The sequence below is a fragment of the Hibiscus syriacus genome, unplaced genomic scaffold, assembly GCF_006381635.1.
Source record: "Hibiscus syriacus cultivar Baekdansim isolate YM2019G1 unplaced genomic scaffold, ASM638163v2 tig00111833_pilon, whole genome shotgun sequence".
NCBI lineage: Eukaryota > Viridiplantae > Streptophyta > Magnoliopsida > Malvales > Malvaceae > Hibiscus > Hibiscus syriacus.
Window position 1 is genome coordinate 312108 of NW_024063191.1, and position 27419 is coordinate 339526.

Below are 27419 nucleotides of genomic sequence, written 5' to 3' on the forward strand. Positions count from 1 at the left end.
GCTCCTCCACCTCTAAAAGCTTCTTTGAGTGATGAAAGATAGGTAGAGATAGATAAGCAGTGATCACCAGGATCCTAAGCAAACGCTCAACAATGAGGCAATGATAGCCTTTACAGTTGCGACGGGAAGCGCACATGTAACATCGTCATATTTTCTAGTTCTCAAAGGGTACAAGAAAATCCACGAAAATTCCTTGGTCTTGATCATTTAAATCCAACTGCTACCAGGAGCTACCTTCACTCCCCTTTCCTTCATTTCCAATCTCATTCTCTCAGATTCCTCATATCTTCCAACACTAGCATAAATCCTAGCCAATAACACATAATTGGCTGCATTAGACGGATCTATCTCAAACAAAACTCTCCCAGCAATCTCGGCCAATTCAACTTCTCCATAAGTCCTACAAGCACCAAGTAACGCTCCCCAAGTCTTTGCACTCGGCTTGACAGACATTTCTTTAATAACTTTATAAGCATCGTACAACCTCCCTGCTCTGCCCAATGCATCAACTAAACACGAATAATGATCAGCACTTGCTTCAACTTTGTAATCCGTATGCATTCTATCAAAATAATCCAATGCTTCATCAGCTAATCCAGCATGGCTACAAGCTTTCAAAACGCCAAGAAAAGTAATGTCATCAGGCCGCACTTTTGCCAACTCCATTTGCCTGAAAACTTCCAATGCAACCATTGCCTCACCATGTAAAGCGTAAGCTGATATTAAACTACTCCAAGCCACTACATCTCTTTCTTTCATACATCTGAATACATTCCGTGCATTAACAAGACTTCCACATCGCCCGTAAGCTTCCACTAAACCACTTCTCAACTGCGGGTGAGGTTCTATGTTGCTTCGAAACGCATAGCCATGAATTCCTTTAACCAAACTCAACGCAGCTACGCCAACGCAAGCAGGTAATAAAGCAAGAAGGGTAATCAAATTCGGCCTCAACCCCATTTTCTGCATCCTTCTATAAAATCCAATAGCCTTAAAAGATCCATCCTCCGATTCATTCAAACCTGCTATGATGGCATTAAATGTCGACTCGTTCTGCTCAACATCCATAGACCGAAAAAGTTCCAATGCCACCTCCATGTTGCCGGAGCGCGAGTAGAGAGAAATCATGGAACTCCAACAAACAGGGTTTCGTTGAGGGATTTCGTCGAACAACTTGCGGGCCAAAGAGATGGAGAAGCATTTGCCATAAAAGTCGATAAGAGCGCAAGCAACGAATTGGTTGGAGAGGAGAGATGACTTGGTAGCGTGAGCGTGAATGGAGGAGCCGAGTCGAGGGCGGTGGATGGCGGTGCAGGATTTGAGAACGAGGGGGAAGACGAAAGGGTCGAGAGTGAGCGACGGCGAGGTCTGCATAGTATGGAAGAGAGAGAGGGCGTCCAAGTGACGGCCTTGGTTCACGTAAGACGTTAACTGTTTCGTTAAAGACAGTAATCGCATGTAGTTGTTATAGTTGGAACTCATGTTTCGATAATCCAATGCTTAGAATGTAATGGGCGGTTTATGTAATGAGTTGAATCAATCAATTAAATAACAAATTCAATACGCACAAATCAAACGACTTCAGTGGTAAAGAAACTATTGCTATCTTGATTTTAAAAAGCGTAAAACGCCCTAAAGCGCTTAGGATCCTAGACGCTGAAGCGTTAAGCGCTAAGCGAAAGCGCTCGCTTTATGCACACGAAACGTCAAAAAGGCCAAAATTCAAAAAACAATACAAAATATTTATAAATTATCTTATAAATACTTAAATATCAAAGTGTCAATACATATATTCAAAACTTATAAGTACTTAAACACCAAAATATAATTCTCAATTTACTTATAAGTTATAAACACTTAAATACTTATATACGATTAACCATACGACTATACGAGAATATTAATCTCAAAAGATGGTCTACACCAAAAGTAGTCTAAAGTGAGATGAACAGAAGTATTTTTCTAAACCCTCAATTCCTTATAACTAAAAATCCTCCAAATCATCATCGTCATCGTCATTAACTCGGACAACACCATCTCCTTCATCACTAGACGCTCTATTTATCTTTTTCCATATCATCTTCATCAACTAAACATCTACGAGATAGTCTACTAGAGATAGAATTATGAGCATGAGATTTTCCTTTATCATTTCTCGATGGTCCGGCTCCATCATTCACTACTTTTGATGCTCTAGTTAGATAACTAGGCTCATATGCACCGGAAGCGTTAGCAACATCACTCTATGTCAAATCCTCACCAACAAACACCGCCTCATCATCATCTTCATCATCTTCCATTCTTCCCATCAACCTCTCATTGCTCTCATCAATATCTTGCAAAAGAATGGGATCGGTCTCCTTACTTTTAGCTCGGCACTCCAAGGCATGATTGAATTTCACAAACACCATGTCATTCAATCTAGATTGTGCCAATCTGTTTCGTTTCTTAGTGTGAAGCTACAAGAAGAAAAAAACCAAAACTGATAATCTAATAGCCCGCTAAACCCTAAATAAGCCCAAAAATCGTATCTGCTAAAGCCCAGAATCGTATCTTCTAAACTCGCGATTAAGTTCCGATTAGCGCTTTGCTAAAAGCGCTGCAAAAGCGCCGATTACTACCGCTTAATGAATTCGTAGTGCTTTTGTTATGCTGAAGCGCCAGGGGCCTCGCTCGAGTCGCTTAGCGCTTTAATCGCGCTTAAGCGGCGCTTTTTTAAACTAAGGTTGTTATCATTTGAGATCCTGAATTCAAGCACTAATAATATCGTAAGGGTAGCATTTAATATCAAATTATTGAAAATTATATTAAAAAGGACTGTCTTTTCTCGATAGGTTCGAACCCTATTTCTAACATCCAAAAAGACAAACAAAGGCGTAGAATGAAGGTTCTTCACATGCCTATTTTAGGCAATTTTTTCAGTATGGTCGAATTCCTCTCAGACCTCCCAGGCTAAATATGCTCCGATGCATCACAATGTAAATCCCAAAACCCACATGGAGCCATTGAATCACAAACATAACATTAACACTGCAATACGAATCAACCCAACGTTACTCAATCCTTAAAACCAAATGTCGATGTTCAGAGCAGAACAAAGTAAAAGACGGCCAGTTTCATAGTTTATACATACCAGGTCACAATGTTCCTCATGTGCTGTTTTATCGAAGGGAAATCAAACACAGAGATGTCTTGAATGGAGATAATCCCTACAAGCCACCTTTCCCCTCTCTGCCACGATAGATACATCATCGTCATCGGTAATGGAGAGCTTCGCGATGTCAGTGGAATCAAAAGGGTTGGAATCAATAATATAGCAATCCTCCATGTCCATGTTTTTCAGAAAAATGTGATGAGGTTTGCGTTCCTGCCGCTCCTTTTTGCATGTGATATTGCTTAGCCTCGTGTTTTTATTCGCCGACGATGCTGATATGACTACTACTTCTTTATCCTCCATTGTTTCCTTGCCGCTAGTTGTTGGTCGCTGAGCGTATGACTTTCCTTACTAGAGCATTAAATCTTCGACTTCAAGGAACATAAAAGGACCGTTCGCTTCCTGTGTAATTAAATTTGCCTCAGGGAACCAAAGTGACACCCGTGTCACGTTCTCATTTCTCTTCCCTCTATTTTCAAGTTCCAGAAAGTATTCATTATTCGATTTAGGGTGAATTACAAATTTAGGATATAAATTATCAGTTTTTATCTGTTTTAGTACTTAAACTTTTAATTTTTTTAAAATCATATATAACATTTAGTTTTCGTTTCATTTTAGTATCTCACAGTTAAAAACTTAACACGTTTAGTACATAAACTATTAGTTTTAGTTTGTTTTAGTATCTAAACTTTCATTTTTTTAAAAACTTAACGTTAAATTTTGAAGGGTAAATTACACGCTTACTCACTGAACTTTACTCTCTCTCATATTTCATTCACCGTACTTTTAATTTTTTCAATTTATTCACTGAACTTTAAACATTAAACTTGTTTTGTCACTCTGCTGTTAAATATCTAGCAGCGTTATGACATAGATAAATTAAATTCCATATCAAAAAATAAATTAAATTATTTTTGAAGCTTTTCTCTTTCCCCGTTTTATTTCCTCCTCTAAACCCATTTCTTATTCTCTGCTCATTTAATCACTGTTTCTCTTTCTCTCTCATTCAATCACCCATCTTATTCTCTGCTCACAACCAGAAGAGATCAATAAGCCAGCAGCCAAAGAGAAGTATTTTGGCAACTATTCGCCACGGGTAAGGTTCACGAATCTGTAGGTGAAGAAGGCAAGAAGCTTTAATGAAATTTAAGTTTTTATTTTATTTTGATATTGATTTTGTGGTGCCTATTTTTAGCTATTGGTTTCAAGGATTGGATTGGACTTTTAGGTGACGTTTGGTTCGTTGGAATGTTTATGAGGGAATTAAAATCTGTAAAAGAATTAGAATCTGTCAGGAATTGGAATCCAATTTCATATTATGTTTGGTTGGAAGGAAATGGAATTGGAATCTAATTTCATATTCTGTTTGGTTCGCAGACATGTCAGATGAATTTGATTTCAGTAATGTAAAATGACAGAATTGTCCTTCTTATTTTTTTGCTTTATTTTAGTTTGTTTTACAACTTATATGTAGTAATATATTATAAAAATTAAAAAATATCAAATTTTCATTTTATTGATTGATTATTCATTTCAATAAATTATAAAAATCATACTAATAAACATCATAAGTTAAAATCATTGCAATCATAATATGTTAATAAGTTACTAAAAAGATAGAGCAATATTTTGATACATTCTAATCGGAGTATGTTAATTAGTTACCAAAAACTATTTTTATTCAATATATGAATTAGAAATCCAACCCGACACGACACAAAATAATAAAAAAATTATTTTTATTCAATAAAAACATTGACTTAATTGAAAAAATTATATATATAAGGGATTATTGTAATTATTCCTAAATATATAAGGTAAAATTATATATTTTATCGGGTCGGTCCGGTTTTTTTCACCCTAAACCCGAACCCGACCCGACCCGAATATTACACTTAAAAAACCCGACCCGACCCGACCCGAACAAAATAAAATTTCACTCGACCCGAAATAATAAAAAAATATTTTTATTCAATAAAAATAGTGACTTAATTGAAATATATATATATATATAGGAGTATTATTGTAATTATTCCTAAATATATAAGGTAAAATTATATATATTTTCGAGTCGGGTATTTTTCACCCTAAACCCGAACTCGACCCGACCCGAATATCACACTTAAAAAAACCGACCCGACTCGGCCAAAATAAAGTTTCACCCGACCCGACCCGAATATATGAATTAGAAACCCGACCCGACCCGAAATAATAAAAAAATATTTTTATTCAATATATGAATAAGTTACCAAAAGATTGATGAGGGTAGTATGTTCAAATTTCAATTCCCTCCGACAAGGGAATTGAATTCCATCCATTATTGGATGAAATTCACTTTCCCTCATTTGATGGAAAGTTGAAGCCATGAGGGATTCCAATTCCCTTGAAAAACTTGAACCAAACATGAGAAAATGGTGTAATTGGATTCCAATTCTCCCAATTTCAAAGGATTCCATCCAGCCAAACGACACCTTATTTTCTTTGCTAGAGATTATGTGAATTTGTTAACAATTATCTAAATTTTTTAATTAATATGGATTTCAACAAAAAAAAACTACCCAGATTCCATCAATCTTTCCAACCCCCTCTCCAATCACCTTCCGACCATCCTCGTTATGCCTTTTTACCCTTAATTCTACCCCTATAATCCCTCAACATCTAAAAAAACCCTAATTTTACCTCATTACTAAATCTAACCATAACCTTAATCCCTCCCTTAATTTACGCCGATTGATTTGTTGAGGTTGGAGAGTGGAGGATAAGTGTGGTTGAGAGGGGTTTTAGGAGGGTTTTTTTGAAGGTGAGAAAGGGATGTGGGAGGATAAAACAGATGGGGTTTAGATTAAAAATGGAAGAGAGAGAGAGAGAGAGTGTGTTTTGGCATTGATGATGGATTTGAGTGAGGTTGAAGAGTGCATTGTTAGAGGAAGATGAAGGTTGAATACTTGAGAGAGGAGTATAAAAAATGGAGCTCAACTTTATTATTTATTGAAAATCTGACGTGGCTTATCTGATGTGGCATTTTTAATATTAAATAATTCCACATCATGCATCTGTTACTGAGTAAACGATTGAGTGACCAAAAAATTTAATGTCTAAAGTTCAGTGAGCAAATTGAAAATTTTTAAAGTACGGTGAGTGAAATATGAGAGAGAGAGTAAAATTCAGTGAGTAAGCATGTGATTTACCCAATTTTGAACGAGGTACTAAAATGAAACAAAAATTAAAGTTTTTTAACAACGGATACTAACATAAAACAAAAACTAAACTTTAGGTATGATTTTGAAAAAAATAAAAGTTTAGGTACTAAAATAGACCCAAACTAATATTTTAAGTATTAAACGTAGGGATGGGCATGGGTCGAGTTTCAGCCAACTCGATCCGATCCGAAAATTTTATATCCTTCACCCGACCTGAAAAATATATATCCTCCACCTGGCTCGATTTGTTGAGATAAAATCCGAATTTGATCCGACCCGACCCGAAATAATAATAAAAATATTATTTTTATTCAATAAAAACAATAATTTAATTGAAAAACAATAATATATAGAGGCATGTTATTGTAATTTTTCCTAAATATATAAGGTCAAATTATATTTTTTTCCGGGTTGGATCGGGTCGGTATTTTCACCATAAACTCGAATCCGACCCGAATATCACATTTAAAAACCCTGACCCGATCCAATCCAAACCCGAAATTTAAAAAAATTGACCTAATAAGATCGAATCAGGTCAGAATCCATCAGATTCGAGTCTCGTGTTCATCTCTAATTAAACGTGTATATCACTCTTCGTTTTATTATAATATAAGTGTTTCAAAAATATATATTTTTATTTTAAATGCTTAAATTATTTTTAATTAAATTAAGTTTCTAAAGTTTTTCTTTCGCAATCATTTTCAAATCATCTATTTTAAAGATAGTTTATTCAATGAACGTGGAACACGTAGTCTCCGATCAACTTCTTCATTTATTCCTTTAGATTCTTTTTAAGAAAATAAACATAAAAATTAAAATTCTGAAAATTTATTTTTTAAAAAGATTAAAAAATCTCGAAACACTTTAATTTTAAAAAAATCATCTATTTATGATACATGAAACTCATCTATACTTCTCCATTCTCAATTGTTTGTGAGATGAAAAACTTAAATCTCAAAAAATTAATTTCAAACTCAAATTACAAACAATTTTTTATTTAAAAATATAATAAAAAATGGATAAATTATATGCTTGATTATTTTTTATTTAGTTTTGAACATTTTTTTCTCATTAAATTAAAAAAATATTTTATTTAATTCAAATGCGATCACTTTTATTTAATTTTCTCACTAATGACCATCAAAATTTCAATGATTAAACATTGAAAATTTGATAAGGTAAATGATCACATCTTAATAATTAAATACAAACGAACATTACCACATTTCAATTAAATACAAATGAACATGAACGTATCTTAATTAAATAAAAATAAAAATGATCAAATATTATATTTTTTAAATTTAATAAGTAAAGGTGTACATAAATTAATAGATTAATGGATGACTTGATAAAAACAAAATTGAAGGTAAAATATTTTGATAAAAAAATTGAACATTTAAAAAATATTATTTAAATATATTTTTTTATAACGAAGCCAAATTGAAAACCAACTTTTATACTCTTTTACCCTTTTAAAAATTGTACATAAGTCACTTAACTGTTTATTTATTTAATCATTTATACTAATAAATAATTACTAATAAAAACAATCATATATAAAATTGTTTTCCTAATTTTAATTAATTTAAAAGACAGTAAAATGTTTTAATAAATGTAACAAATGTAATAAAAAATACTATATTTTTTTACCAGGATAGAACTCTAGTATTATTTATTTATTTATTTATTTTTAAATTTATGTGCCTCCCTAATTATAGTAGTATAGGTTGTATATGTAACAACCCGGAATAAAATTTAGAGAAAAAAAATTTAATTAAGTAATTTGGCAAAATTTGAGGATTAAATCGAAAGTTTTCAAAATTGTAGGCCATTTTAGAAGTTAAAGGAAATTCAGGGACCAAGCCCTGCATTACTCCTTTTAGTGTCGGCAGAAAATTTCATTTAAGCGTATGAATGGTTTTCTGTTTTCAAAACAGAAAACAATTGTGAAATTCCTCCTCCCGCACTCTACTTCAAAGCCGATTCCGACGCCGTCCGAATTCCGATCGTTGTTTTGAAACCACCGTTGTGTTCATCATCGAGCGAGGAACAAACCCTTCAAATTAATTGAAGCGAAACGCGGCCAAACGTCGGGAATTTCCAGTCAAAGTAGCGACGGTTTTGTTAGCTCTATCGCCGAGGAAATCTTAAATTCACCGCTGATCGTTGCTCCGTTTACGACACCTCCCGCACCATCGTGTTCCTTGTGCCGTTCCGAGTTCACCGGTGTCAACCTTGTCCGCCGTAGACGGCGGCGCGTGAGGAGGTGGTGCAGTCAAAGATTCGGCCGATTTGAAATCGAGCTCTCCGCCGTTCAAAAATTTGAACCGATCGTTGTAAGTATCTTGAAATCGCTCAAAATAATTTTTAGAAATTTTTCCGGGATTTTTAGGGCCCCGGAGGACGCCTCACGCGCCACACGCGCCGCCGCAGGGCGAGTGGCTGCTGGAAACCGGTTTAACCGGTTTCAAACGGTTCGAACCGGTTTGACCGGTCTGAATCGGTTTGACCGGTCTGACCCGACCCGACCGTTGACCCGACCCGAACCGACCGTTGACCTGACCCGACCCGACCGTTGACCCGACCCGAACCGACCGTTGACCCGACCCGGCCGTTGACCCGACCCGACCCGACCGTTGACCGTTGACCATTGACCATTGACTTTCTTTGACCAAAACTTAAAATGGCTTTGACCGAGCATTAAACGACCGTTAATCTTTTCCGAGTATACCTATCCTGATAGTTTTCGACGTGCCGAATCCGTTTCCGTGGTCCGTTTTGTCAAATTCGAATCCGAAGGTCTCCAAATCTACGGTCAAAGTGGTTGACTTTGACTTTGACCAAGAATTTGAATTTTCGAAAAGTCATACTTTATGTTTTTCGACGCCCTGATTCCGATTCCGTAATCCGTTTGGCCAAATTCAGACTCGAAATACCTCAAATTGATAGTCAAACCCTAAAAATGCGTATATACTTAAGAAGTTTAGCTTTGAACAATTAAATAGGATTTGAGACTGATAAATATTATTGTTTGAAGGTACAAGAGACTCTCCGGATCGTTCGACAGCTCGACCCAGCTCTTCTAGATCAGTTAAACCACGTGTGTCAGTATTTACCCGTTCGAAAACTGTAGCAGAGCGTGGTGAAACCAGCAATCAGTAGATTTGTTATTTGAATCTATTGTCGAGGTGTGTTCCCTACTTGTTATTGAACTGTTTTATTGGTTTTAATATGTGGTACACCGAATTCATTGGCTATTGTTTTATGAATGCACCAATTTAATGTGACAATTTATGGAATATGGCTGCTATCTAATTTTGTTTTGAAATGGTATATGATTACTATGTTTTTGGATTTATGGAGTTTATGTCACGGTGCAATTGAATTTTGGAATTGAAATACGATGGAATAGCTCTGATCAAGCTAACTGGGCCTAATGTGACTCTTGAGGGCCCCAAGATGTTTCATTAGGTCGGCTTTCCTTTGCTGTGTGCTTAGGGTAAGCTATATGGACTTATTGACTTGGGCTTAAGGATACAAGCTTCAGAGCCTATCCTTAAGTCGGCTTTCTTTTTGCTATGTGCATAAATTAAGCTATATGGAAATAATTTTGGGAACTACTGATGGTGTACCAGAAAAGGGTTTAAACTATGATTTTCAAAAAGTTAAACTCTTTTACGAATTTGTGAGATTACTGGAATATGATTTGTACCTATTGTGATTTTATGGAAATGTTGGGACACACTGAGCCTAGCTCACCTTTTGAAAATGTTTTCCCCTTTCAGATACTGTTGGGTAGATACCTTGGTTCGAGCACTTGGAGGATCAACATATCTCTTGAAGTAAATCAGATTGTAATGTTTTTATCTGGCAAGTTTACTTTATTTTGGTGACATGGACCTTATTTTAAAATATCGGATTTTATAATGATAACACTTTTGCTACTACTGCTCGGTTCATTGTGATTTTGAATTTGAAGACATGTTTTAAATTAAATTATTATTTATTTGTACTATATTTACAAGTTGGATTTTGATAGTATAAATTGTTTATAATTTCATGTTTTTATAATGTGATTTTATATTGATGGAATAACGGTTGCGAAAAATGTCTTTAATAATTATAATGTGATCCACTAGACTTAGTCGAAACGCATAGGCCGGGTCTAGGGGGTTACATTTATTGGTATCAGAGCTTTTGGTTTTTAACCCTCGGACTGTGTATGAGTCCACATTGAAAATACGGTTTTGAAATATTTTACAAAACGAGTTACTAAGGCCATGTCACAAAGTTATTAAGATTTTAACTATGTTTGAGACTCCAAGTGCTTATCTAACCCTAAGTTTTATCTTCTGTAGTAAACTTGAGATCCATCAAAATGAGTGCTAGACGTAGTCGTCGAACTAGCCGTGGACGAGGTCGAGTGGCTAGATTCGCAGATCCGATCGATGAGATACGGGTAGATCCCCCACCTCCGATAGGTGATCATGCTCCTACGACCCCAACGGATCTGCCTCCTGCCGCTGGTATTGGCATGACTACACCGATAATAGGAGCGACCGATATTGAGTTAGAGTCTACCGGAGTTGCTTTGGATGAGAATTTTGGTAGACAATTTCTGCAGTTAATACAGGGAGCAGTCAGAGCTACTGGTGTTGTATCTGAGGTTCCTATTTCGCAGACTTTGATTGCCAATGGAGTTAGAACTTTTGGGGGACAGATAGGTGGAGCTCCTACTGAAGCTGAGGATTGGCTCCAGGATACAGAGAGACGCATGGATCAGTTGGGTTTGGACTCAATTAAGAGATATCAGGGTGCTGTGGCGATGTTAGATGGCAATGCCTACACTTGGTGGGAGTCAGTGACCAGTAGTGTTCCTACCGATCGTTTGACCTGGAATTTCTTTAAGGATCGCTTTCGGAGCCGTTTTCTGGGAGAGCGCTACTTAGCTCAGAGACGACAACAGTTTCAAGACCTGGTTCAGGGAGACATGACTGTTTCTGAATATGAGATCGAGTTCCTGAAATTGCTGAAGTATGGATTCAGTATGGTACCTACGGAGAGAGATCGATGTCGTAAATTTGCCCTTGGACTCAGATACGAGCTGCGTAGGCAAGTTGTAACCCATCAGGATGAGATATTTGATGTGCTGGTGGGCAGAGCCAAAGATGCGGAAGAGGTGGAGTTTTTAGCTTCTGGTAGAGAGCGTGTTGATCAAGATCGATCTAAGAAATTTTCAGGCCCGATGGAGTCATCAGCACAGTCCGGAAAGAGGACTCGTACTTCAGCTCCTCAGAGAAGCAATACACGTTTTAGGCCTGCAGCATCCTCACCTTTAGCTGTCAGTCGAGGCGGTTCCTCGTCGTATTATAATGGGCCCCTTTGTGAGTATTGTGGTAAACAACACTCAGGAGAGTGTCGTAAGAAGATGGGTCTTTGCTATCAGTGTGGATCTAGTGGTCATTATCGGAGGGATTGTCCTCAGTTAGTTTCGTTTGAGCAGACCACTACCCAAACTCCTGTGCGTTCGCAGACTACAGTACAGACCCCAATTAGAGATCGTAGTCAAGGAAAGACTCGAGGATCAGCGTCCAGGACAGACAGTAGAGCCCGACCTCAGCAAAATAGAGGGCCAACAGCTTCTGAGGCTAGACAGCCAGCTTTGGTTTATGCAACTAGACGTCGTGATGACAGAGATGAGCCTGAGGTTATTGCAGGTACATTTACTATTTATTCTATCCCATACTTTGCATTACTGGACAATGGCTCCACTCACTCCTATGTATCGAGCTCAGTATCTCGAAACCTTCAGATTCCGATAGAGAACACTGAAAATACTGTTACAGTTACGAGTCCAGTAGGACAAGCAGTATTAGTGAATAAAGTATTTCGGCGTTGCCCTCTCGAGGTTCAGGGAGAAATTTTTCTCGCTGATCTTATGGAGCTTCCTCTAGAGGAGTTTGATCTAATTCTTGGAATGGATTGGTTGAATAAACACAAGGTAAAGCTGGATTGCGAATACAAGCGGGCTACTCTGAAGACTTCAGATGGTCGGACTATTGTGTTAATTGGGGAACGGCGTGGCTATCTCTCCAATATAGTTTCAGCGATGGAAATTGATCGTATGATCCGAAAGGGATATGAGACCTTCATTGCTTGTATTTTGAACACCAAAGGTGCATTGTCCACGATCGAGGAGATTCGTACAGTTAGCGAGTTTCCTGATGTTTTTCCGGAGGAGTTGCCTGGGTTACCTCCTGATAGAGAGGTAGAGTTCGAGATTGAGACTTATCCAGGATCTTCACCTATTTCTATGGCACCTTATCGTATGGCTCCAAAGGAACTTAAGGAGTTGAAAGTCCAATTGCAAGAATTATTCGATCGAGGATTTATCCGACATAGTACTTCACCATGGGGAGCTCCAGTTCTATTCGTGAAAAAGAAGGATGGGTCGCTAAGATTATGTATTGACTATCGAAAATTGAACAAGATGACGGTCAAGAATAAATACCCATTACCCAGGATAGATGACTTATTTGATCAATTGCGAGGAGCTACTGTATTCTCTAAGATTGATCTTCGTTCGGGGTATTATCAATTGAAAGTTAAAGGATCTGATGTTGCAAAAACGGCCATTCGCACTAGATATGGTCATTATGAATTTTTAGTGATGCCTTTTGGTTTGACGAACGCTCCTGCAGCTTTTATGGATTTGATGAATCGGGTGTTCCGACCATATTTGGATCAATTTGTGGTGGTCTTCATTGACGATATTCTGATCTATTCTCGTACGGAGGCAGAGCATGACGAGCATTTGAAGATCGTTCTGCGGACTTTGAGAGAGCATCGTCTATATGCCAAACTAAGCAAGTGTGAGTTTTGGCTTCAAGAAGTGTCATTTCTGGGGCATATTATTTCTGCGCGAGGTGTTCAGGTTGATCCCAGCAAGATAGAGGCTATTATGAATTGGAAACGACCTAAGAACGTATCTGAAATCCACAGTTTCTTGGGCTTGGCTGGTTATTATCGACGTTTTGTTGAGGGCTTTTCGATCATTGCTTCTCCTTTGACAAAGTTGTTAAGGAAGAATGTGTCGTTTGACTGGGGTGAGGCACAACAGGAGAGCTTTGAGAAATTAAAGGCGGTTTTGACTCAAGCACCGGTGTTGATTCAACCACAGTCCGGGAAGGATTTTACAGTGTATAGTGATGCTTCACATTCAGGACTTGGTTGTGTTTTAATGCAGGAAAGTAAGGTGGTGGCTTATGCATCCCGTCAGCTGCGACCGCATGAGTGTAATTATCCTACTCACGATTTAGAGTTGGCAGCAGTAATTTTTACCTTGAAGATATGGAGACACTATCTTTATGGAGAGAAGTGTTACATTTTCACAGATCATAAGAGCTTAAAGTATCTTCTGACCCAGAAGGAACTTAATTTGAGACAGCGTCGCTGGTTAGAGCTTCTAAAGGATTATGATTGCGTGATTGATTACCACCCTGGTAAAGCTAACATTGTAGCAGATGCTTTGAGTCGAAAGACGGTATCGGAGTTGAGGTCTTTAATGGCCAAGATGAATTTATATGACGATGGCACTTTGTTAGCAGAATTGCAAGTTAAGCCGACCTTGGTTGATGAGATCAAAGCTAAGCAGCCCCTTGATAGCTCCTTGCTTTCCATCTTTGAGCAAGTAGAGCAGGGGACAAACACAGATTACGCAATTGATCAGGATGAAGTTTTATGCTTTAAAGGTAGATATTGTGTGCCTGATGACGCTGAATTGAGGCAGACTATCCTTACTGAGGCTCACAGTAGTCCATATGCTATGCACCCCGGAGGAGATAAGATGTACCGGAATTTGAGAGAGAGGTATTATTGGACTGGTATGAAGAAAGACATATCTGACTTTGTGGCTAGGTGTTTGACTTGTCAGCAAGTTAAGGCAGAACATCAACATCCATCAGGTTTGTTACAGCCTATCAAGATTCCTGAATGGAAATGGGAGCGTATTACTATGGATTTTGTTACTGGCTTGCCTATGACTCCTTTAAAAAAAAATTCAGTTTGGGTGATTGTTGACAGACTTACAAAGTCAGCTCACTTCATTCCTGTGCGAGTAAATTATACTTTGGATAAGCTGGCAAGATTGTATATTTCAGAGATTGTCAGATTGCATGGTATTCCATTGTCTATTATTTCTGATCGAGATCCGAGATTTACTTCGAGATTTTGGAAGGCGTTACATACGGCTTTGGGGAACAAGATTGGATTATAGTACATCCTTTCATCCACAAACTGATGGTCAATCTGAGAGAGTAATTCAGATTCTGGAGGATATGTTGCGGGGTTGCGTAATCGATTTTCATGGTAGTTGGGAGAACTTTTTGCCGTTGGCTGAATTTGCTTACAATAACAGTTATCAGACCAGTATTCGTATGGCACCCTATGAAGCACTCTATGGGCGTAAATGTCGCACTCCGATCTGTTGGACTGAGTTGCGTGATAGGAAAACGTTGGGACCTGAGTTAGTGCGAGAGATGGAGGACACAGTCAGATTAATCCGTGATCGTCTGAAAGAGGCATTTGATAGGCAGAAATCTTATGCAGATCAAAGAAGGAAGGATATACAGTTTGAAGTGGGAGATCGGGTCTTTTTGAAAGTTTCACCCTGGAAGAAAGTATTGAGATTCGGGCGTAAGGGTAAATTAAGTCCAAGATTTATTGGACCATTTCGTATCTTGAAGAGGGTAGGACCTGTAGCATATCAGCTTGAGTTGCCTTCTGAGTTAAGTCGTATTCATGATGTTTTTCATGTATCAATGTTGAGGAGATACCGTCCAGATCCAGGTCACATTATTCAGGTTGAAGAAGTAGAGCTAAGACCTGATTTGTCATATGAGGAGGAGCCCATTCAGATTTTAGAAAGAGATGAAAGAGTTCTTCGGAATAGGCGAATTCCAATGGTCAAAGTTCAGTGAAGTAATCGAGGCCCCTCAGAAGCTACTTGGGAGACATTGGAGTCAATGGAGGCTCAGTTTCCTCAACTATTCTCATAAGGTAAATTTCGAGGACGAAATTTCTTGTAGAGGGGGAGAATTGTAACAACCCGGAATAAAATTTAGAGAAAAAAAATTTAATTAAGTAATTTGGCAAAATTTGAGGATTAAATCGAAAGTTTTCAAAATTGTAGGCCATTTAGAAGTTAAAGGAAATTCAGGGACCAAGCCCTGCATTACTCCTTTTAGTGTCGGCAGAAAATTTCATTTAAGCGTATGAATGGTTTTCTGTTTTCAAAACAGAAAACAATTGTGAAATTCCTCCTCCCGCACTCTACTTCAAAGCCGATTCCGACGCCGTCCGAATTCCGATCGTTGTTTTGAAACCACCGTTGTGTTCATCATCGAGCGAGGAACAAACCCTTCAAATTAATTGAAGCGAAACGCGGCCAAACGTCGGGAATTTCCAGTCAAAGTAGCGACGGTTTTGTTAGCTCTATCGCCGAGGAAATCTTAAATTCACCGCTGATCGTTGCTCCGTTTACGACACCTCCCGCACCATCGTGTTCCTTGTGCCGTTCCGAGTTCACCGGTGTCAACCTTGTCCGCCGTAGACGGCGGCGCGTGAGGAGGTGGTGCAGTCAAAGATTCGGCCGATTTGAAATCGAGCTCTCCGCCGTTCAAAAATTTGAACCGATCGTTGTAAGTATCTTGAAATCGCTCAAAATAATTTTTAGAAATTTTTCCGGGATTTTTAGGGCCCCGGAGGACGCCTCACGCGCCACACGCGCCGCCGCAGGGCGAGTGGCTGCTGGAAACCGGTTTAACCGGTTTTCAACCGGTTCTGACCGGTTTGACCGGTTTCAAACGGTTCGAACCGGTTTGACCGGTCTGAATCGGTTTGACCGGTCTGACCCGACCCGACCGTTGACCCGACCCGAACCGACCGTTGACCTGACCCGACCCGACCGTTGACCCGACCCGAACCGACCGTTGACCCGACCCGGCCGTTGACCCGACCCGACCCGACCGTTGACCGTTGACCATTGACCATTGACTTTCTTTGACCAAAACTTAAAATGGCTTTGACCGAGCATTAAACGACCGTTAATCTTTTCCGAGTATACCTATCCTGATAGTTTTCGACGTGCCGAATCCGTTTCCGTGGTCCGTTTTGTCAAATTCGAATCCGAAGGTCTCCAAATCTACGGTCAAAGTGCTTGACTTTGACTTTGACCAAGAATTTGAATTTTCGAAAAGTCATACTTTATGTTTTTCGACGCCCTGATTCCGATTCCGTAATCCGTTTGGCCAAATTCAGACTCGAAATACCTCAAATTGATAGTCAAACCCTAAAAATGCGTATATACTTAAGAAGTTTAGCTTTGAACAATTAAATAGGATTTGAGACTGATAAATATTATTGTTTGAAGGTACAAGAGACTCTCCGGATCGTTCGACAGCTCGACCCAGCTCTTCTAGATCAGTTAAACCACGTGTGTCAGTATTTACCCGTTCGAAAACTGTAGCAGAGCGTGGTGAAACCAGCAATCAGTAGATTTGTTATTTGAATCTATTGTCGAGGTGTGTTCCCTACTTGTTATTGAACTGTTTTATTGGTTTTAATATGTGGTACACCGAATTCATTGGCTATTGTTTTATGAATGCACCAATTTAATGTGACAATTTATGGAATATGGCTGCTATCTAATTTTTGTTTTGAAATGGTATATGATTACTATGTTTTTGGATTTATGGAGTTTATGTCACGGTGCAATTGAATTTTGGAATTGAAATACGATGGAATAGCTCTGATCAAGCTAACTGGGCCTAATGTGACTCTTGAGGGCCCCAAGATGTTTCATTAGGTCGGCTTTCCTTTGCTGTGTGCTTAGGGTAAGCTATATGGACTTATTGACTTGGGCTTAAGGATACAAGCTTCAGAGCCTATCCTTAAGTCGGCTTTCTTTTTGCTATGTGCATAAATTAAGCTATATGGAAATAATTTTGGGAACTACTGATGGTGTACCAGAAAAGGGTTTAAACTATGATTTTCAAAAAGTTAAACTCTTTTTACGAATTTGTGAGATTACTGGAATATGATTTGTACCTATTGTGATTTTATGGAAATGTTGGGACACACTGAGCCTAGCTCACCTTTTGAAAATGTTTTCCCCTTTCAGATACTGTTGGGTAGATACCTTGGTTCGAGCACTTGGAGGATCAACATATCTCTTGAAGTAAATCAGATTGTAATGTTTTTATCTGGCAAGTTTACTTTATTTTGGTGACATGGACCTTATTTTAAAATATCGGATTTTATAATGATAACACTTTTGCTACTACTGCTCGGTTCATTGTGATTTTGAATTTGAAGACATGTTTTAAATTAAATTATTATTTATTTGTACTATATTTACAAGTTGGATTTTGATAGTATAAATTGTTTATAATTTCATGTTTTTATAATGTGATTTTATATTGATGGAATAACGGTTGCGAAAAAATGTCTTTAATAATTATAATGTGATCCACTAGACTTAGTCGAAACGCATAGGCCGGGTCTAGGGGGTTACAGTATACATATGCCATCCCGATTCTCTTGTACACACCGAATTGTTCAAAAAAATAATAATAGTAAAAAATAATCCCTAGACGCCGAAGAAAAGAAGAAACCACCTTGATGGCTACCTTGGCGGCGGTTGCAGGTCGTAGAATAGCGAATGTAACTCGTACACCGGTTCATTCTCAAGCCTCTTCTCTCATTCTTCGCCGTGGTCTTGCCGGCGCCGCAGGTATTTTCTGTATACTTTTTTTAAAAAAAACTTTTTTACTCTTTAAATTTATATTCTTTTCGATTGTAAAATTATCTGCCCGTTAACTTCAATTTTATGTCATTTGAATTTGATCATAGTCAGAGGCAAAGGATCGTAGAAGTTATGAACATGATTTTACATGATTTTTCTTGATTTTATTTTCTGTCAGATCACCATGGACCCCCAAAAGTTAATTGTTGGCAAGAACCAATGAACCCAGCTAAATGGAAGGAAGAACATGTCAGTTTGTTTCTCTTCATGTTTTATATTTCAATTTTTCTCATCATTTCTTGTCTTATTTCCCGATTTTAGATTTTTTGGAGTAGGAAATTGGGATTTTTTAGATTCATTTATATTTATAATCTACGCCCTCTCCATTGTCAATGATATCTTGTTGAGTTTTGGCCGCTGTTAGATTGCAGCATACACTGATGTTTGTTTTACTTCCTATTTTATCATGTATTATTTCATAGGCACTGTTTTTCAATCTATTTGATGATATTGTTGATAAATTGGAGGCGCAAATGTAGAAACTGTATTCACTTCTTTGAATGATTGCACAGTTCGTTATCGTCTCTTTAACTGGTTGGGGTCTGCTTTTCTATGGCGGATACAAGTTCTTAACCAGAGGCAAAGGCAAGAAGGAAGAGGTACTTTTATATACTCTGAACTTTTACTTATCTAGAATTGAATAAGCAATTTCTTGCATTGTCAATGTTATGTTACTCGGACTCGAGGTGTGCAAGTCCAAGACAATTATGCTCAATTTTTCTAAGCTTTGCCTTCTTATCTGGAGGATCATACAGTCTTACTCATATCGAAATATCTGTTTAGCACATGTTAGAAAATGAAAGGTTTGGGTAAGTAGGAATGGAGTATGGACTGTAAGTTCCTTCTCAAGAGAATTCCATCGGTCAAATTTTGTTGCAGATTTTCTTTTCAGTTAGGCCTATCTATTCCCCATTTGGCTGGATATGTTTCTGTTGGTCAATGTTGAATTTTTACTGTTATTACATGGAATGAGTATTATTTACCTGCAGTAAAAACCAGATTATGGTTGAAAACCATAAGTGGTTTATATATGATCAAGTGCAGTGTTGTCTTCCGTCACACGTCCATTTGTTGATGATCACTACCGTGTGATCTAATTTCATTGAGAATCTAACTAGTGATAGCTAATAGGAGTGCTTAACAGTTTCTTAGGTTCCACATTAGTGTAGTGTGTGTATTATGGCTTCTCCTCTCATTTTATCTTTTTCTTCTTGTAGAATGCAGTGGAAACGGCACAAAAATGAGGTTGGAGCTTTTAGGTTTTTACAAGATTCCCAGTAATAATGTGTGCCTGTAACTTTGATGTCCTCAGGATATTGTTTTCGCTTTTGTTGATAAGATATTCTGTTGATGGATTTGAAAAGTAGTGAAGTATACTTTTTGAATTGAACTTTCTATTGGATTTCACCTTTTATATGATGGAAAATGAGGTGTGAATTATGTTATGGGCAGGCATTGACTATGTACTGATACTTCGATGAAGATATAGAAATATGCATAGAAGAACACGTTCTCTCCTCAAAGGATTGTTTCAAGTACTTAGGGTCTATGATACATAAAGATGGAGGTGTAGATGATGACGTTACTCACCGTATAAAGGCGGGATGGCTAAAGTGGAGGGCTGCTATTGGAATTCTGTATAACAAAAAGGTGCCTCTAAAACTTAAGGGAAAATTTTATAGAATGGCAATAAGACCAGCGATGCTGTATGGATCAGAATGTTGGATAATCAAGAAGGATCACGTAAGGAGGATGAAGGCCGCAGAAATGAGAATGCTTTGATGGACATGTGGTAGGACTCTGTGGGACATGACACCAAACTCTGCTATTAGGTTAAACTTGGGGGTGTTGCCTGTGTCCGAAAAATTGAGGGAGGGAAGACTATGGTGGTTTGGACATGTCTTTAGGAGACAACCGTCGAATGCGGTCAGGAGAGTTGAGTCGATTATAGTCAACGGTGCCAGAAGAAGAGGATGACAAGGCGGAAGTGAGAAGACTGTTTGAGATCTGATTTGAAGGATTTAGCCATAACCGAAGACATGACCTCTGATAGGAAATTATGGAGACTTAAGACCATGATATCCGAGTAGTGCGGGTCACATCCATAGGGTGTATCTTCTTTGTCTTCTTTTAATGCCTTTATAGCAATTTCCATGACTTCTACTTTTTATACGTTTCTGTCATTTGAATTTTTGAAGGCTTAGAACTAGGGTTGCTGAGTAGTGTTGCCTTAGTTTAGGTTTTATCTCTTTTGACATTATTCCTTCTCGTAGCTTGCCATCGTTGACTTCTGGATATCATTCTCTTTATGTTTCTTTTTTTTAAATTTAGTCGGGTCTAACGTTTCTATCTAAATGCAGAGATTTTTAAAGTAGAAATTTAGTTGCAGGGATTACTTACCATTACAAACGAGCACATGAAGACTACATATGAAGACTGTTCAACTATGTATTTATTTATTTATACATGCATTGCATTTTATTTTTATTTTTTAATTTTCTGAATGTCGGAGGTCTTCTACTGAAGTTACTCTCAACTATGCGTTGAGAGCAGTCTACTACCCTACCTCCCCTTACCCTATTGCATATGGGAATATAATTTTATTGATGTTGTGTTGTAATTGTACTGTCAAAAGTTATGACAATATTATATAAGAGTAATCCTCAGCTGCTTAAAATGCTCCACAACTATGTCACAAAACTTAAAATTGGACTCATCTTTTTCCTCTTTATTCTCTCCTCCACCCTCGGATTCAAACGTGAAATCAATAATTGCTGGAAAAGTCAGGCTTTTCCGATTCTACATATCATCGTCTGCTTCATTTCGACCTTTAGAACTAATTTAAGCTTTCTCGGGTTCCTTGACTTCCATATTGTTTGTATTCTGTTTGATCTTGTCAGCTTCTTCGATTTCGTCATGGTTGGTGCCCTGCTTTTATTTAACTATTGGCTTCTCCGAAATATACAAATATAAGTAAATATACAATAAAAATTTAAATAAATAAAAATAGTCAATTTTTTTAATTTATTTTTAAATTTTAATAAATAAATATCATAACAAACAATCATTTTTAAATTTCAATTTTATTGTTTTTTTATATAAAAATATTTTTCATAATTCAAATTTTTATTGGGCCAGAGTTAGGCTTCCAGCCTGTTGTACTTCCTTTGAATCATTCAATATAAAAAGCAGCCGCCCCCAAAACCAAGGTTTTAGGTTCTATTTTCATGGACTCTGCCGAAGATATCTTCGATTCGTCGCTAAATCTTGAAAAAATCCATTACCAAGAAGGTTACGAAGAAGGTTTCAACCATGGCATAACCACCGGCAAGGATGAGGGAAAGGAAGTGGGTCTTAAAACGGGTTTCGAAACAGGCGAGGAGCTCGGTTTCTACAAGGGTTGTGTCGATGTGTGGAACTCCGCCATCCAAGTCGATCCGACCAAGCTCTCTGCTCGGATTCAGAAGAATATCAAGCAGATGCAGGAACTAATCCAAAAGTACCCTGTTATGGATCCAGAAAACGAAAGTGTCCAAGAAATAATGGAAGCTTTGAGACTCAAGTTTAGGGCTATCTGTGCTGGGTTGGGTGTGAAATTGGAATATAATGGATACCCAAAACCTAATGACATCGAATTTTGATTTCAGCTAATTTGATTGTAGGTATTTTTTGCTGCATACGTTGGGTATCAGATGCTAATGCTCTTTGTTTATCTTGTTTTTGTCGAATTTGGAAATCGATTCTCGATTAATCAGTATTAAGTAGTGCAGTGTGCTATTAAAGTTTCAGTCTTGATCTGTCTCTCATCTGGATTTACCTTTTGTTTAGGCTGGAGTGCTGGTCCCCGCTTCTCACTTAAACTGTGGCTAAATGTTTGCCTTTTATCTCATTTTGTTATCTCCATATATCTTTCTCGTATCCTTTTTGGCAGATCTTGAGCAAGTAGAAAGAGGAGGAGAAGCAAAGATGTTGAACAAGATGCTGGCATGTGGAAAGGTATATATTTCTGAAAGCCGAAATAGAGCAGCTTTGGAGTCGATTGGAAGAGCTGCCCAGCTATTCCCAGAGGCTGCTATTGTGAATAAGTTCATAGATGTGACTTACAATAGAGTTGGGTATACGGTGGTTTCGAGATTGACTCCAAAACCATCTCAAGATTCATGTCCTTTGAAAGATACGGTGTTTGCCATTGTTAAGTCTGCTTTGGAGACCATAGACGTTGAGTTGCATTCCGGAACCCATCCTCGACTCGGAGTTGTTGATCATATATGCTTTCACCCCTTGCCACATACTTCCTTGGACCAGGCAGCTCAGATTGCAAAGTGGTTGGCAGCCGATATAGGCTCTAAGCTCGAAGGTTTCTTCCTTTTGAATTAAATGCTATGTAGATGTTGCCAGTATTAGTTGGATTAATCAGTGGAAGTTTGGGATATGATTTAGCAAAGAAAATGTATAATTGGAGCCTGGAAGATTTACTTCTTCCTTTTTAATCAATTATTTTGTAAGACTCCAGTCAGGTATTGTAGAGGTTGATAGAATTGATGTTTCTCTGTTCTTTTGTTGTAGTTATTTGTCATTCTGAGTATCTGCAATGAACAGTCACTCTCTCCTCTCTGGAATAGGCCAGAGGAATGATCTACATGTTGCTTATCGTAGACATTTTGTTCGTTCGACATTAGAACTATAAATATGCTATTTTACATGTTGATATTATTTCTTTTACTTTTTTTTTCTTTTTCTAATTTTGAATCATTGTATCATCTTTGTTGCCCGCCTTGATTTAAATTTAGAAGTTGAAAGGCAGTATGCAAGAATCATTGCTGATGACCTTGAATGCTAACTGTGTAGTACCTACATTTCTTTATGGGGCTGCCAACGAGAAGGGAAGGTTGCTTGATTCTATCAGAAGAGAACTTGGTTATTTCAAGCCTAACTTGGGCAGTATTCTATGGTCTGGAGGGTCTAAATCAGGGTCCTTGCCACTGAAGCCTGAGGCAGGTCCAGCTCAAGCATCTCCAACAAAAGGCGTTATTCTAATTGGAGCAACCCATTGGGTTGCTAACTACAATGCCCCCGTGTTCTCAACTGATATTGCAGCTGTTCGTAGGATTGCTTCAAAAGTGAGTGAGAGAGGAGGTGGACTTCCTTCAGTGCAATCGATGGGGCTTGCACATAGCGATGGTGTTACTGAGGTGGCTTGTTATTTGCTGGAACCAAGTCAAGTGGGAGGAGACAGAGTTCAGTTTGAAGTTGAGAGGCTCGCAAAGGAGGAGGGTTTGCGCATAGGAGAGGGGTATTTCACCGATCTTACACCATACCAGATTATCGAAAGGTACATGAGGTTGAGTTCTCATTAATGGGTGAAATGTGATCTCGGATGTATTTTTTGGTCTTTTCATGTATCTCAGTTTGTGCTGCTACTCTCTTGCCTCACAAATACATTTTGATCTTCTTAAGAATCACGTACACAGTTTATTTCTCTTGTTTGAACTTCATGAAGATCATGCAAATGATTTGACATATGGTATAATACTGATGCGTCCTTAAAGTTAGTTAAATAAAATCATGTGTATTAAATTTAAATAAATTAACAATATTTAGTTACAAGTTTCTATAAAAAAAAAGCTTTATTCTTAAATAAAATCATGCGTCCTTTCCTCTTCTTTATGACCATTTCTTCTTTGATCTTGTAAAAGCAGACTTTTGGTTCGGCGATATTCGTTTCTGTTATTTTGAATGTTTTAGCCAAATAAAATAAAGTGCTTTGCTGTTTACAAAAAGCTAAAGCTTGAATCTTTGAAAGACAACATTACCGTCTTGCTTAGAAAATTGTTCTACTTCTGTTCAAGGCTTCTTTGAATTACATGACTAATGCAAAAGAGGTGGGTATTCATGCACTTTTCACTATGGAAACCAATATCCCATTGTACAGCTTTAATAGCAGAAAAGGAAAACAGAAGAAGAAACAGTTATGGTAGTAGGGTGACCGATCAACATGGCAGGTAACGGTCCAGCTCAATTTTCCGTGGACCGTCGCCCAATTCAATTATGACAAATTTAAACTTATAAAATTTTAGAAGACGAAAATATATCTTCAATAGAAAATACATAAAAAAAATCTAAATCATATGATAATTTTAGATTTTGGAGGAAAGGCGACTACCCCGCGCTCCCCTAGGTCCATCCCAGGCCCATGTTAATAATTGTTAATGGCGAGTGATCATTTTAGTACAAGTTCATAACGTTAGTAATTATTTTGTTACAAATTGATAATATTAATGAAGATCAATTGGTTCGGACATTCACGTTACTTATATTGTGCACGTCTACACATTTACAAACCAACAATTGGTTTTACATTTTCTTCAACAACGTTTGAATCAATTTCTCATTCAAAGCTCCAAAATTATCGAGTTTTTCCGACAAATATTAGCTCAAGTACCAAGGTAAGGTCCGACTCTAGTTATGGAGTTTTCTATCCCTTTGCTTGCTAGCTAGTTAAACTATCTGTCAACGGTTTGTGTATAACCAGAAGAAAAAAGGTGCAACTCAGTCGGTGTTGATATGCTGCAAGATCTATTTCTCTGAATCTCGAAGCCGAGAACCCCTTGACGCCATAGAGAGCTGCAAGGCTAGACCCGGAAACTGTGATCCTCAACAAATTCGAGGACCGAGTGTACAACCGGACACGCTTCACTCTTGTTTCGTACTTTGTTCATGACAGCACGGGTAGTGCTATTTATAGCCCCTCGCAACAAACTGTCCTAGCCATGGTTGAGGCTGCATATGGAACCTTAAACCTCGAGCTGCATTCCGGTATCGTTTTGCATCCCTTGGTTTGGGCATCCTTGGACGAAGCAGCTTGGCTTGCCAAGGCTATTGCAGCACACATTGGCAACCGATTCCAAGGTAAGTTATTCTTCTAAATAGTATTGAAAACTTATTTGTAACATTGTTTCTGTTTTAATGTTGCAGTGCCAGTTTTTGTTTGGTGCGGCACACCCAACAGGGAGGGCCCTGGATAACTAACATCAGGCGGGAGCTCGGCTATTACAGGCCCAATGCCATGGGCAATCGATGGGTAGGCTGGGCTTTGCCTGAAACACTCTCTGTAAAGCCCGATGAAGGGCACCGGTGTATCTTGGGCTAGAGGCATCACCATGATCGGGGCATCCCAATGGCTTGGACTATACAATGTGCCTGTTATGTCAACTGATGCGTCGGCTCGCCGCATTGCGAGAATGGTGAGCGCGAGAAGAGGTGGTCTTCCGACGGTCCAATCACTGGGCCTGGTCCATGGCGAGAACTCGATTGAGATAGCTTGCATTCTTCTAGAGCCGAATCGGGTCGGAGCAGATAGGGTCCAGTCCCGGGTTGAGATGCTCCGTGCTCGCTGCCAAAGAAGGGTTGGATGTGGAACAGGGCTATTTCACGGATTCTTCACCTGAAATGATACTTGAGAAATATCTCAACTTAATTTCTGCTGTCAGAGATTGATAATAAAATGGGCCACTGTGCAGCTTTTACCTTTAACCCTCCCAATAAATCTTGTGAGAATGTATGACCCTTCCAATATTCAAGAGTTGCATGTACATTATCCGACAAGTATTCCATGAATGTTCAATGAAATGAGATAACCTCGGATGAAATGGATTGAAATTAGGTAATTTAATCCCTGCATGCAACGGATTAAAATAGGTAATTAAAAGGAGGCCGGTATTTATTTACATCATTCGGCCATGGGGATGGGTCGGCAAATTGATTGGCCTGGCCAGGTGCTGCACCAGGGGCCTTGTATTACAAGATTAAAAAAAAAACATGATAGTAGCTGCCTTCAAACATAACCAAAAAGCTGAGTATACACTGTACCTTACACGTTCAGATTCGCATAAAAAATTTTCCCACTCTCTGCAGACTCATCACAGCTTTTGCAGCCAAAAGTGCCCACCATTTTGCTTAGTATACTATTTGCTACCCAACTCGAAGCCGATCCCCCCATGCCCCATGCCTTTCCATTCATTTCATCTCCACCGATATAGAATTTTATTATGTTGGACTCTTCTGTAATTCTGCCAAACTTGGTTCTTTTTCATCTACAAAACTTAAATTCAATATTTTATTTTAAAAAAATTAAACTCTTTATCACTCGATCCAACAAACAACAACAACAAAGAATACGTTAAAACGGTAGGCCAACTATGGAAGATAAAATTTTGAAGTGGTCCTTGGAGTCGCAACTCAAACCCAAAGCTCTTCTAGCGAATTCTGTAGGTGAGTCGACCTTCATGTGCCAAAAGCCACCCCAAGGCATAATATTGGAAGGGGAGAGCCACCCCACGATCTAAAGTAACAACTTGAAGCCACTCCATAATTGTTCAAACACCCTTATAAACGACGTTTTCTAATCCCAAAATTATAAGAATAACAACTATCGTTTAACCCCGCACATATTACTAATTTAATAATGGAAAATGCAGTAAAGAAGGGGGACTTGCGTACTTTGAAACTTTGGGAGAATACAACAATCTAAAGTAAGTTCATATTTATTCCTTCTCTAACCGCAGACTGCATAGCTACTAGTCTGTATTTTATTAAAGGCCGTGCCCTATGCTAGGCACTACTGTATTATGTTAAACTCTGAATTGCTATCAACAATACGTTTCAATATCGAGTTCGACATTCCAAACTTTTACCCCCTTGAATCACGAATTAACTTACCTTCACGGTTAAAAGAATTATTATTTTTCTTAGAGGTCACGAATTCGAGCACCAACGATTGCAACATGATGATTGAATGTTCATTGTCAAATAGTTAAGAGTATTTAGAACAAATACTACTTTATAATCACTTTATCTTAATAAAAAAACTTTTACCCCCTAAGTAAATTGGTTAGTTTATATACATTATAAGTTTACTTTCGATAAAACACAACAAAAGATATTAATAAAATGAACTTATTAAATGATTTTAATGATAAAAAAGAGTGTTATTTTTTTTTAAAAAATATTCAAGTTCGAACAATTACATTTATAAAATTTATGTATCATGTCAATAACTAAAAAAACTTATAAATAAATAATATCTTATAATAACCCCTAACTCGAAAAAATACCAATAAAACAAAAAATAATACTTACCTCTATATTTCACTATAATATGTGTAAATTTATTTTTTAAAATGTCGTAAATAATAGTACT

The 27419-nt window shown here is 37.9% G+C and overlaps 4 protein-coding genes and 1 pseudogene across 6 annotated transcripts; 4 read left to right on the top strand and 1 right to left on the bottom strand.

The window, feature by feature from the left end:
* Window positions 1–150: 150 nt before the first annotated feature.
* Window positions 151–1482, bottom strand: LOC120171359 (putative pentatricopeptide repeat-containing protein At1g03510). Its single transcript, XM_039179068.1, has one exon. It carries the CDS (start codon window positions 1480–1482, stop codon window positions 208–210), a length of 1275 nt encoding a protein of 424 aa, XP_039034999.1. The 3' UTR covers window positions 151–207.
* Window positions 1483–17966: 16484 nt separating this feature from the next.
* On the top strand, window positions 17967–19909 carry LOC120171367. The gene is made up of 4 exons (XM_039179076.1): window positions 17967–18148; window positions 18339–18409; window positions 18733–18819; window positions 19438–19909. Exons 1-4 carry the CDS (start codon window positions 18037–18039, stop codon window positions 19462–19464), a joined length of 297 nt encoding a protein of 98 aa, XP_039035007.1. The 5' UTR covers window positions 17967–18036; the 3' UTR covers window positions 19465–19909.
* A 1538-nt stretch (window positions 19910–21447) lies between these two features.
* Window positions 21448–21861, top strand: LOC120171388 (protein LTO1 homolog). Its single transcript, XM_039179093.1, has one exon. It carries the CDS (start codon window positions 21448–21450, stop codon window positions 21859–21861), a length of 414 nt encoding a protein of 137 aa, XP_039035024.1.
* LOC120171370 (formimidoyltransferase-cyclodeaminase-like) lies at window positions 21751–23683 on the top strand. Of its 3 annotated transcripts, none has more exons than XM_039179081.1 (3): window positions 21751–21882; window positions 22152–22577; window positions 23069–23683. In XM_039179081.1, the coding sequence occupies exons 2-3, from the start codon at window positions 22187–22189 to the stop codon at window positions 23575–23577; spliced, it is 900 nt and encodes a 299-aa protein (XP_039035012.1). In that variant the 5' UTR covers window positions 21751–21882; window positions 22152–22186; the 3' UTR covers window positions 23578–23683. The 3 variants fall into 3 exon arrangements, with proteins under 3 accessions (XP_039035012.1, XP_039035011.1, XP_039035010.1); XM_039179080.1 differs by having other exon boundaries at window positions 21786–21878; XM_039179079.1 differs by lacking the exon at window positions 21751–21882 and having other exon boundaries at window positions 21897–22577.
* Window positions 23684–24498: 815 nt separating this feature from the next.
* On the top strand, window positions 24499–25741 carry LOC120171389 (annotated as a pseudogene).
* Window positions 25742–27419: the final 1678 nt, after the last annotated feature.

Bases quoted from the DNA above. Each gene is read 5' to 3' on its own strand.
- LOC120171359 (XM_039179068.1), bottom strand. From the start codon at position 1,482: ATGAGTTCCAACTATAACAACTACATGCGATTACTGTCTTTAACGAAA.
- LOC120171367 (XM_039179076.1), top strand. From the start codon at position 18,037: ATGGCTACCTTGGCGGCGGTTGCAGGTCGTAGAATAGCGAATGTAACT. The intron at 18,410-18,732 runs GTCAGTTTGTTT...ATGATTGCACAG, and splicing joins CTAAATGGAAGGAAGAACAT to TTCGTTATCGTCTCTTTAAC. The intron at 18,820-19,437 runs GTACTTTTATAT...TTCTTCTTGTAG, and splicing joins GCAAAGGCAAGAAGGAAGAG to AATGCAGTGGAAACGGCACA.
- LOC120171388 (XM_039179093.1), top strand. From the start codon at position 21,448: ATGGACTCTGCCGAAGATATCTTCGATTCGTCGCTAAATCTTGAAAAA.
- LOC120171370 (XM_039179079.1), top strand. From the start codon at position 22,091: ATGTTTGCCTTTTATCTCATTTTGTTATCTCCATATATCTTTCTCGTA. The intron at 22,578-23,068 runs GTTTCTTCCTTT...CTAACTGTGTAG, and splicing joins TATAGGCTCTAAGCTCGAAG to TACCTACATTTCTTTATGGG.